This window comes from Pithys albifrons, chromosome 17 (genome assembly GCF_047495875.1).
Source record: "Pithys albifrons albifrons isolate INPA30051 chromosome 17, PitAlb_v1, whole genome shotgun sequence".
Classification (NCBI taxonomy): domain Eukaryota; kingdom Metazoa; phylum Chordata; class Aves; order Passeriformes; family Thamnophilidae; genus Pithys; species Pithys albifrons.
In genome coordinates this window covers 11,281,088-11,292,634 of record NC_092474.1, presented here as the reverse complement: position 1 = coordinate 11,292,634, position 11,547 = coordinate 11,281,088, and the positions used below count along the sequence as shown (strand labels likewise).

The 11,547-nt window shown below is 48.5% G+C and overlaps 1 protein-coding gene across 2 annotated transcripts; it reads left to right on the top strand.

Moving 5' to 3' along the window:
* The first annotated feature begins 1,243 nt into the window (after nucleotides 1-1,243).
* Nucleotides 1,244-9,359, top strand: PRKAB1 (protein kinase AMP-activated non-catalytic subunit beta 1). 2 transcript variants are annotated; one of them, XM_071571703.1, is made up of 8 exons: nucleotides 1,244-1,276; nucleotides 2,060-2,228; nucleotides 3,085-3,251; nucleotides 4,898-4,991; nucleotides 5,956-6,070; nucleotides 7,066-7,199; nucleotides 7,692-7,760; nucleotides 7,842-9,359. In XM_071571703.1, exons 2-8 carry the CDS (start codon nucleotides 2,070-2,072, stop codon nucleotides 7,917-7,919), a joined length of 816 nt encoding a protein of 271 aa, XP_071427804.1. In that variant the 5' UTR covers nucleotides 1,244-1,276; nucleotides 2,060-2,069; the 3' UTR covers nucleotides 7,920-9,359. The 2 variants fall into 2 exon arrangements, with proteins under 2 accessions (XP_071427804.1, XP_071427805.1); XM_071571704.1 differs by lacking the exon at nucleotides 1,244-1,276 and adding an exon at nucleotides 1,287-1,930.
* The last annotated feature ends 2,188 nt before the right edge of the window (nucleotides 9,360-11,547 follow it).

Here is an 11,547-nt window from a genome sequence, read left to right as displayed (position 1 = left end):
CTGAATAATACCTGCACCTGACACAGATTGGGTACCACAGCCCCACGGGCTATCAGCAGTGCTCACCCTGCAGTTTATTCTCTCTCTGGGGTTCTCAGAAGTAACAAAAAGCTTTGCACAGCAGCAGGGGCAGGCCTCAGGTGAGGGTGCTGTGCCCTGCAATAGGTCTGTGTGGCTGTTGTGTAGATCACCACAATGGGCAATGATGGGCAGGAGAGGGAGCCCTGCAGTGCAGACACAGAGGTGTGCTAAAAAATGGCAAAAAAGTGGCCAAAAAAACCCCCAAAACTGGGGAGAACACAACAAGTGAGTTTGGAGGAAGGACCTGAGGAGTGCTGGGCTGTGTGAAACACCAAACCAACAGCAGCTGGGGTTCCAAGGAATCCACACAGCCAGGCTGAGATCCTGTACTGGCACCGGGGGGGAAGGCAGGTCTGTGCCTTACAAAATGCAGCCCCACAGAAGGAAAATTTAGGCCAGTTCACATTGTGAGTTTCACCGAGGACACTGTACATTCCACGGGTAATTGCTACATATCCTCCTAAGTTACATCAATCACTACTCATCCTTCTGAATTACCCAAACATCCTCTGAATTACCCAAGACATACATTTTTAGGGCTTAGACAAATCATTAAAACACTACATGTCTTTTGGCTACATATTTCTTTTCTAACTAGACAATGTTTACAGATTTAAGTCTCTAGGACAGGTAGGTCTTTTGATTTATTTCTTACGACTACAGGACTAATTTTCTTAAAGGTTTCCTTTATCTAAAGGTCTGCATGGCTAAGTAAATTTGTGTTTTAAGGTTTCACTGCTGTTTGTCCAGAAATGATGAAGAGCAAAAGAGTAAGGCGAGATAGGGCGATTGGGCGTTCTTAGAGAAATACATCAGAGTAATTTCACTTGTGGAACATCTCGGCCGAGGCCTTGGGCAAATCCCAAATTTTGCCGGCAGCAGCTGTGTGTTGGGATGGCTGGGATGGGGCTGGGATGGAGCTGGGATGGAGCCATGATAGGGGCCGGGGTAGAGGCGGGGATGGAGCCAGGGATAGAGCTGGGGATGGGGCCGGGGTAGAGGCGGGGATGGGGCCGGGGATAGAGCTGGGGATGGGGCCGGGATGGAGGCCCGGATTGACCTGCCGATAGACCCGGGATGGAGCCCGGGATAAAGCCGGGATGCAGCCGCCCCGGAACGCCCGCGCCGGGGTCTGTTCCCGGCGGGCCGGGCCGGGCCGGCGGAAGCGGAAGAGCCGCGGCGGAGGCGGCGGGCGGTGGGTGTGGGGCTGGGCCCGCGGCCGGGGCAGGCTCGGGGAGACCCGGCGGGCTGGGCCGAGCTGGGCCGCGCCGGGCCGGGCTGTGCCGCCCCTGCCGTGCCCGATGGGCCGGGTCCCGCTCGAGCCTGCGGAGCGGGTTCATGTGCCGGGAATACGGAGCCGCTTCCAGGGCCAGACGGGCCTCGCAGCGGGGCCGGGACTGGGCCGGGCCCTCCGCAGGGTTTGGTGCCCGCCCCGAGGCTGCCCGAGCTCGGGCGGTGCTCCTGAAGCAGGGAGGGGGTTTGGGGTGTCCCGCGCTGGGACTCGATGGCCCTTCCGAGCCAGCGATCCCTGCCCGCCCCTCGGGGCACTGAGAGCCCGCTCTGGGGCAGCCGCGGCCGTGCTCGGCTGGTTTGTGGCGCTCGGGCAAAGCCAAAGCCCCAGCGGTGTTTGGAGCATCCCCTGCAGGGCGTGCAGAGGCAGAGAACGAGCTCCTGCCTTGGGAAAACACCAAGTGCCTGTGCTGCGACACAGACCTGCTTGGCCTCCTTGGACAGCGGGTCTGGCAGAGGTGCTCGAGTGCTGAGCTGGAGCATGTTATGGAGAGCTGTTAAAATTGTCGTTTGGAGTCTGTTCTGAGCGTGGTGTCACTCTGCAACGACCCCTCTTTGGGTTAGTCGAGTTTCTGAGGCCCTGCAGCTCAGAAAGGCAGCCCGGCGCCACTGGGGAGTTGCTGCCCTGCCTGCTGCAGGTCTGCCTTAGGAAGTACCGGTGCTAATCTGGCTTTTCCTGCTCCTTTAGATCCTCAGCCATGGGGAACACGAGCAGCGAGCGGGCGGGGCTGGAGCGCCACGGGCACAAGGGGGCCCGAGGGGACAGCGCGGGGGGCCCCCCCAAGGACGGGGACAGGCCCAAGATCCTGATGGACAGCCCTGAGGACGCAGACCTGTTCCACCCGGAGGAAATGAAGGTACTGCTGGTTGGTTCGTGCCTTCCAGCGTTACTGGCTCGGCAGTGCTGTCAGTTGGGCTGTTCGTTACCCACCTGCAGTGATTCTGCCATTGAGTTTACACAAAACTGACCATCCCCCTTTGCTGCCCATGCTGAGGAGAGAGAGAGTGCATTGATAGTAATGGTGTGGTTTCCAAGGAGAATTAAGTGTAGAAAAACTGAAATGTAACTGGCTCTGAGGACAGTGCCCCAGCTTCCTTTGCATCCTTAAGGCCTTTGCAGTTACCAGTGCCATTTGATCTGTCCATTCTTTTCCACATGAAAAGAGCTGTTATTATTTGTTTGCTCAGTGTTAGGTGGGTTGTTGGAAGTGTCTTGCTGCATGTCACGTTTCATAAGAACATCTAACAGGAAATTGCACTTAGCTTTTGACTGTTGGATAGAACTGTTTTCTACAGGCACCTCCTGGTCTTTCTGCCAACTATAAATTCTGTGCCTACAAAATTTGTACAGCCCAAATGCTTCATAAATGTATTCTTGATTATTTATCGCCCTCTTATTATATCTGTGTATTTCAAACACTTTGGTGAGCACAAGTAATTTCTTTTTAACCTAATTGGAGCTAGAGGGAGTGGCATTATTTGGCCTTCTGCTCTTTCTGCACATTTGGAAGGCTTTAACATCTTTGCAGAATTTGTGCAATTGAACTGGTGAACTGCATCTAGAAATGCAGTTTTTATTCTCCATCTGGCAAAAACTACTTGTAGTAAGTAGACTTTTACCCTAGAGAATTGTGCCTGAGGGCAAAGAAAGCCTTCAGGCTGTCTGAGTGTGGCAGGAGGAAATTCCTTTTGATTCAGACATTGTGCTTGCAGGCTCCACTGGAGAAAGAAGAATTTCTAGCCTGGCAGCAGGACCTGGAAGTGAATGATAAAACCCCCACTCAGGCTCGGCCAACCGTGTTCCGCTGGACCGGAGGAGGGAAGGAAGTTTATCTGTCAGGGTCCTTCAACAACTGGAGCAAAATCCCTCTGACACGGAGGTAAGAAACTGCTGCTGCAGTGGTGCTCCCCACCCTGGGAGTGCTCAGTGCTGTGAGGAAGCTGCTCAGTTGGCAGATGGTGATTTTACTTGGATTTATTGCTCCTTAAACCAGTGATAAGAATCTGACTGTGATTCTGGGATGGCACAGGAGGGAAGTTGAGCTGTGTGTCAGTTTTAAAGGAGTGATTTGTTCACTGGCACCACACAGGAATGACCCCAAACAGTCCCTGTTGCCTGGGGTGTGAAAGGGACAGCTGGTTCTAAGCACAGTGTCTCTGATGACACTGGTATGTCCTTTGCCATACCCGGGGCTTCTCCCCAGCTCAGAGAGGGTCCAGATTCTGCTTAGGCAAATCTGAGCCTGGGATGCTGCAGGTTAACTACACAGATAAGAGAATAAATTCATATTAAGGTCCCAACTGCTTCTTCCTGCCAGAGGGCTCTGGAGCTCTGCTTAATTCAGTACCTGAGTAAGTATTTAATTTACACCAATGTGGGGTTTTTCAAAAATTTAAAACTTAGTGTATGGCAGAGAGTCTGAGTTTGACTGTTGATTTGAGTCCTGTTGTCTGTCAGTGATGACATACCCATGAAAGACTCATCTTCCAGGTCCTGGTGTGTCTCATCTCAGTGAGTGGCTACCTCCAGTCAGTGGTGCAGAAGGGTCTTAATGTCTTAGGAAACTTGAGGGAGCAGCACTGGGGCCTGATAAAATGGCATGGGAGGCTTGTTCTGTGCATGTGAAGGAAATTATTGAGATAGAACTGGAAGAAAGGCCAATGGAACATCAGTGTTACTGTCACTCGCTTAAGTGGAAAGCCTGGGAGACAGGAGATGGTGAAATGAATCTGAAAGGATAAAAATGTCTCTTTACAAAAAAAAGAGACATTGTTGTCAATTGAGGTAGTCTGGGAAAGGAAGTGTTTGTACCTCTTTAGAGGCTGGATAAAATCACATCACTGAACTCGGTACACTCAAGTAGAAGGGCTTGTTATTCCAAACTTAAATTTCACATCCAGCTCTGTGGTGGGATGCTTGCACTCCATGCCTGAGCAGAAGAAAAGTGGCAGCTGAACATCAACTGTTTCTCACCTTTTTGAGATGCTGGTAAAGGCTTTTGAAGGATCTGGAAGTTCACAGCACAGGAGTATCAAAATGGCCAAGCAGCAGCTATTCAGCCCCAGAGTAACTCAGAAGTATCAAGTTGCTGCTTTGATGTAGTCATTGTTCATTTATTTCATAGGCATTTGGGAAGTGCAATTTATGAAGGCAAATACTGAAAGGCAAGGAAATATGAGAAAGCTGATCCTGTTCCATCAGCAAGAGCCTCACAGACTAAAAGGTCTCGTGTACAAACAAGTGGCATAAAGATGCGAGGGTGACTTTACAACAGCTCAGTGCCAGTCACTTGATGTCAGGAACGTGGGGGCACTTACTGTCACTGAGGAAATTATCATAAACATTAATGATAATTAGATTCTTTACCTTTGGATTGCATCAGAGATTCGCTGAAATGTGGCACTGCCTTTTTCAGGTTTTGCACAGTGTGGAGGTTTGTGCTCTGTGTCACAGTGTGTGTCACCGTTTACAGACCATTGTACTTTTCAGAACCTTTCAGGGCTGATTGTTTGTCTTCAATTCCAGTCACAATAACTTTGTGGCAATCCTGGACCTGCCAGAAGGGGAGCACCAGTACAAATTCTTTGTGGATGGGCAGTGGACACACGATCCTGCAGAGGTAACACTTGCTTTGAGCTGGTGTGGATTCATTGAGGCACCTGAAGGTGAGAAACTGGCTGGTTTCTCTCCCAAGAGCTGGTCCTTTCAGAGAGGGCATCAGTTAACAGCAGAAACTGGCTTTTGAAGCTGGTGAGAAAGAGGTTCCTGACACCAGCTGGAATAGGTGGCAGCACCAGGCTGAGCCTCAGAGGGCAGGAGATGTAACAAATGAGGGACAAGATCTCTTGGCCATTGTTCATAAGCGCTGCCAAGGTTTTGTTGCCCAGTGCCAAACTGTCTTTAGAGCACTGTAGCATTGCTGGCAGCCCAGGTCTGGCTGTGCTGCACTGGCTCTCTGTGCCAGGATGTTGCCACTGTTGTTCCAGATCTTTTCATAGTCCAGTAATTTTGCCAAAATCTACCAGGCCTGTTCTTCCTCCTGTGCTGTAAAATGAGCTTTAACCCCAGCTCACCCAGCAGCCCCCACCTGCTTCAGAGCTCCACATTCACACCTGCAGTTTCTTGCTGTCTTGGCAAACCTCTCAGACTTTACCTTGCAGTACAATTCAGCTCTTTGAACCCTCTGCCTTGGACTCCAGCCTTGGCTTTGTGGCAAACCAGCAGTACCAGCCACAGTGTCCTACCCCAGGCCTCGCAGGTCTGAGCCTGGCTCCATAAGCCCTGTGGAGCTTAGTCCTGGTGTCACTGGTGACTTCAGCCCAGACCTGCCCCTCCCTCCCCTTGTCTTAGCCCAAGAATCAGTCAAGGGCTGTGGGCCTGGCACATTCAACTGGTATTTTTCCCTCCCAGTCCTGAATCTTGCACTTGCTCTTAACCTAAAACTAACTAAGCTCTTTCCATATCTGAGTTCATATTTTAAAAGCAATATACCCCGTTCTTGTAATGTTGATTGTGTAGGTTTGAGAATCCAATAGCCCCACAAGCCCTTTTTATTCTGATTTTTGTATCTTGTGTCTGCTCAGCCAGTAGTAACCAGCCAGCTGGGTACTGTCAACAACATCATCCAGGTGAAGAAAACTGACTTTGAAGTATTCGATGCTTTGATGGTGGACTCTCAAAAGTGTTCAGACATGTCTGGTAAGAACACTGATAATTTTTTATCACACTTTTTAGAGCTGTTAAAAATGTAATTTTCCTTTTTTCTGGAGTGAGGGCACTCATTAGTTCAGTTTCTGCTTTGCCATAGTAAACCTACATTGACAGCCTACATTGCTCCTAATTCCATCTTCCTCTGCTAAGGAAATGGCTGAGGGGGTCAGAAGTTGCACATTAGTGGGGAGAAATCAGGTGCATTCAGCAGTGCTAACACAGGCTCAGGAATAGATCAGATTCTCACAGTGTAATAAAAATTATCTCAGAATAAGAAAATCTTTTTGCCTGAAGTTTCTTATTCTACTATAACAGAGGAGAGGTAGGATTTGGCCTGAGCCATGTCTGAGCTCAGCCTTGCCACCTCTTTGTTACAGAGCTCTGTGGGGCTGGAGACCATGACTGCAGTGGTTACATCCTCCTTTGAGCCTGAGGCAGAAGGTGTAGTTGGTTGGTTTTTGCTCTGTGCAACTTTGCCCTGGGCAAAGCCTTTTTGGAGAACGTGTTATTTGTGAGACAAAGCCAGGAGATTCTAGTGGGTGCCTTCCCCCCACGTGCTGTAACAGCATTTCCTTGGACTCATTTAGCCTCTGAAGAGCTCTTTCCATACCTGTCTCTGCACAGGAGTAGCAGTTTCCTTTCACAGGTACATCCTGGTTTTGTACTTCCTTGGAGGTGACATAGAGCAGCCTGTGCACTGTGGGGTGTTTGCTGCAGAAGTGCTGGGCGGAGAGGACAGAGGAGTTCTGGAGTGCAGTCAGGCCCTCAGAACTCTGCTGCCCAAATCCTCACAGCTCATTGCAAGCCAGACTTTGGGCATCTTACAAATCCCTTCTTGGGCAGTGACTGATCCTCTGGAACCACACCAGCTGCTGCAGTTGTTGTACTTAGGTGCCATTGATTTCCTTTGGCCACATGTACCTATAAAGAGCAGATATTCTTACAAAGTATTTGGGATTAAATATTTACCATCTCTCTGGCAGAGCTGTCAAGTTCACCCCCAGGACCATATCACCAGGAGCCCTATGTTTGTAAGGCAGAGGAGCGCTTCAAATCTCCACCAATTCTGCCCCCACACCTGTTGCAGGTCATCCTGAACAAGGACACAGGCATTTCTGTGAGTATTTTAGTTTGTTTTGCTGAATAATGGCCTTGAGGCTGGAAACAGATGGGGAAAAAATCTGGGAATAGACAGGGAACAGCTTAGGAAAAACCTTAGGACAGTTGCCGTGTTGGTTAGTTTCTTATTATGTATGTCCAGATGGATTCATCTGAAGTAAATTCATTTTTTTTACTTAACTCTTCAAAATTGAAAACTAGATTGCTGTTTTCCTCCCAAAACGTGAATTTTCTGAACTGTTAAGATGCTGGAAACACATGAGAGGCAGTTGCTCTCTGTTTCATGGTCATTGTGAGGATGCAGAGCGTTTCACCGAGGGCTCTGGGGTTGTTCTGAAGCAGTGGCTGTGTTTGTGGTGGGCTCAGGGTAAGCAGCAGTGATGTACTGGGGGTATGGCTGGTTACAGGCAGTGTTTGCCACCCATCAGCTCTGCTGAGTGAACTGTGAGTTCTGTTGTTTTCACACAGTCTCTCTTTCTCTTCCTTCCAGTGCGATCCCGCTCTGCTTCCTGAACCCAACCACGTCATGTTGAACCACCTCTACGCCCTTTCCATCAAGGTAAGAGGCCTGGCCATGTTCTCCACATGGGCAGTTTCAGATATCCGTGTCACAGGCTCACTTGTTTTCCCTCTCCTGCAGGATGGAGTGATGGTGCTCAGTGCTACACATCGTTACAAGAAGAAATACGTGACCACTTTGCTGTACAAGCCAATATGAGCATCGTGGTTGTTTGTGACCAATTGTTCTGGGCCAGTGCAGTCTCAGAAAAAAATACTTCATTTAACCAAACATACTTCTGCTCTGTGCTGTAGCAAATGAACTCTGATTTCATATTGTTTCTGAGACTTCCAGGTTCTCCTGTATTTGCCTTATTTTCCTAGTAGCACCTTGGAAGTTCTTGGAAATGGCAGCTTCATGGCAACCAGACAGGTGGCAAACGTGTCAGTGCCCGTCATCACCTCAGTTAAAAACCCACCTGTTTAATTAGGCTGAAAACTGTGAGGGCAGGAATGGATCAAAGAGCTTTAGCAGCGAGGCAGGCTGTGAGTCTGTCAGCCCAAAGTCTAGAAAGTTCAGGATTCTTGTGGAATCTAATTTGAGCATAACACTCAGCAAAAGCAAGCTCATTACTGCTTCCATAACCCATCAAACACAATCGTTTCAGTAGCAAGTTCCAAACTTGCATGGCTGAGATAAGTGTGAATATTGATGATCTTTTTGTAGCAGCCTTTTCTGGGCAAAGTCAGTGACATAATCACCTGCAAGCTCATTATTGTTTTACAGTAGACTGGGGTTCAGTGTTTCTACTGTGAATAGCTCTGTAGTTTTTCTCTTCAGGAGAAGTGAAATACTTTTCCCCTGTGGAATTTCTGGTAAAAGACAATTGTTTTTAATGGCTGGATTTTTCTGTAAATTATGTGTGTCTTGGCAGTAATCTGCTTTTGGAAACCGGTTTCTCTTGCTGTTGCTGATGAGGACTTCCTTAAGCTGGGATGGGAAGCTGTAAGGAGATGAATGGATTCAGTTTGGGAATTGGTTGCTCAGCAAGAGCCTGGCTGTGACTGTCCTGTGTCCCAGTGGCCAAACCTGCCCCTCGGTGTCTGCAGCTGCAGTGGCACCACAGCCCTCTGTGCCAGGGCTGGAGCTGGGCAGCTTTGTGTTCTGTTTCTGTTTTCTAAGTGATTATAGTAAGGCCAGGCTGCCTGTCCTCGATGCTCACAGCCTGTTTTGTCCCAAAACAAATGCAACATTAATGCAAACCTGCTGCCAGCGTGCCCCAGGCCTGCCCAGGCTGGGCCCTGCTGGGCCCTTCCCTTGGCGTGTTTTGGTGCCTGGGGCACCGTGACTGTGCCAATGATCACCAACCCCCTCCCACTGTGGGGCAGAGTGCCCTGCACAGACCTGTGAGGAGTCTGAGGGGCCAGGACTGCAGCAGAGGAGCCAGCCACAGTGGGGGGCTGGTTTGCCATCCTTGGGGCTGCTCACCAGCTGTGTTGCGATACCTCCAGTAGCTGAGCAGACCTGGGTCTAGTGCAATGGTTTTCTCTGAAAACTCCTTTCTTCATTCTGTGCTACGGATAGTATTTGGTATTCTGAACTATGGAATTGCTTTTGTTTTCAGCCTCTTTAGAAACAAATAAAACATTTTCAAGAGAAGTGGATGACCTGCTTTGTTATTACCCTTCCCATGGTTAGTTATGAGTTGTTATTTTTTTAAAACCTGTGATTGCCTGGTTGCAGTTTATGCCTGGGTGGGTTGTGCAAGCTTTTCTTTGAGAGATGCAGCTTGAAACACTTAGTCCACTTGGACTTAGTGAAGAAAGTGTTGGTGTTTATTTGGGATGCAGAGGAACACTCAGCTATGTTCAAAGTACCTCAGAGAGTGTATTGTCAGAATGCTGTGGGGAAGCCTCCTAAAATGTTTTCATTGCCTGCAGGGAAATGATAGCACAAGTTTCTTATTTGAGTGACCCAGAACTAATTACTTTGTTGCTAGAAAAATCTCAGCTGTAGCTTAATAAGTTTGGATTTTTTCTTTTTTTTTCTAGTCGCAAAAGAAATCTTTCACATGTCAGAGACTAAAGAAGCTGAAACCTTGAGACATGGAGAACAGAAAGGCAGGTGAAAGCATGACTGAAGTGTTCAGGCTCATTAATTCTTGCTAAGCTTTGTGGATTTTTCTTTTCCAGTTCATATATGCATGACTCACTCCAGGTTCTTATCAGTGCTGGTATGGTGGAACCACAGCATGGATTAGAAAGGTTGCTTTTTTTTTTAATTTTAATTCATGCTTTGCAGCCCTTTGCCCTCTCTGTGCTGGCAAAGTGCTCAGTACGAGGGCTGCAGCCACCATCAGGTACTGCACACTCTGCCAGCTTTTGCAGCCCCCAAAAAGCTGTAGGGGGGCTCAGAGTCTGGTGTGGGGGCCAAACTGTGTGAGCAGCAGCTGCCCCACAGGACTGAGGCTCCATCCTCACCTCCACCCTTCCTGCCCATGCAGTGAGTGAGCCCAGGGCCTCTCCAGCCAGGGGCAGCAGGTGATGGAGCTGAGAGGTACCCTGGCACCTGTGGCCTCAGCTGGCACTCCCAGGAGCCACAACCTTCCTCAGGTGAGCCACAGCCACCCCTTAGCCCCCCAGAGCCCTTTCTCTCCAGGAGGAGCATCTGCAGGAGAGCAGATGTAGGAAGGGGGTTTTCTGGTTTTGCTGGAGGGGTGGGTCTTGGGGTCTTTTTATTGTTTTTTTTCTAGATTGTTTTCTGCATGATAGGTGAATGAATTAGATTAATCACTCTGTGTTTCCTTGTTGCAATGGGATGAATCAATTCCCTCCAAAGGCAAAAGCTGGATCAAGAGTTGGATTTATTAGCTCACTTACATTCCCCACCCACAGCTCACAGTCTGTGCTGTTATGTTTATTCTTGGCTGTTGCTAGGAGAGCACATTTTTAAGGTAGATGCAGAGACTTTTGTTACAGTCACTTTTGGGGACTCTGGAGTAAACCAGTACAGAAATAACAAGAGCTCCCTGCCCTCCCCGACCCCGAATTTCAGCACAGCCTGTGGGGGTCAAGCTGACCTGGAGCTGTGCAGGGTTCTTGGGAATCAAAAGGCTCAATAAATAATAATTTTTTTTACTCCACCAGTTTCTGGATTAGTTTAGTCTTGTTACAATTCGGATCATGCATCGTAGGACTGCAACAATGAGCTTTAAATAAGTATTCTTTGTGCACAGTAAAAGAAATAAAGGAACATTGAACAAGTCAGCATTTCATCATATACATCATAGTAGGCACAATAGATAAATCAAGCAGCTCGGGGTCTATGGAGAGCATTTTCATGGAGAATGTCATGTAGACCAAAACGTAAGAGGAGCCATTGGTAACCCACCCCCACAGCCTCCAACAAGCCCTTTATCAGGGCTGAGGGGGTGGGTATGTGCACAGAACCAAAAACACTGAGCAGTAGGAGGACAAATTAAGTTACTGTAGGCAGCAGGGTGAATATTAAAAACCTCTTCCTGTGAAAGAATACTTCAGACCCTGTAAAAACTGGTTCAGTTAAAAATAGATGTATTTACATTTAAGTCTGATCTAGCAAGTTTTCCCAGCAGGTGTAAGTTGAGCTGTACATTAACTCTGCAGGTTGTACTCAATCTGACGGGATTTGTGAATGGTCTTTTTTTAAAGTTGCAGCTATTAGGCCTTAAAGCACCAGTGTGTTACAGCAGTGGGATGAGGAACTGCCTCTGTCTGCTTTGCCATGAGGACATTGCTGGGGTAAATCCCAAACCTGACATTAGATCACACTATTGTTAGTCAAGATGGTTTTTTCCAGCTCAAGATGC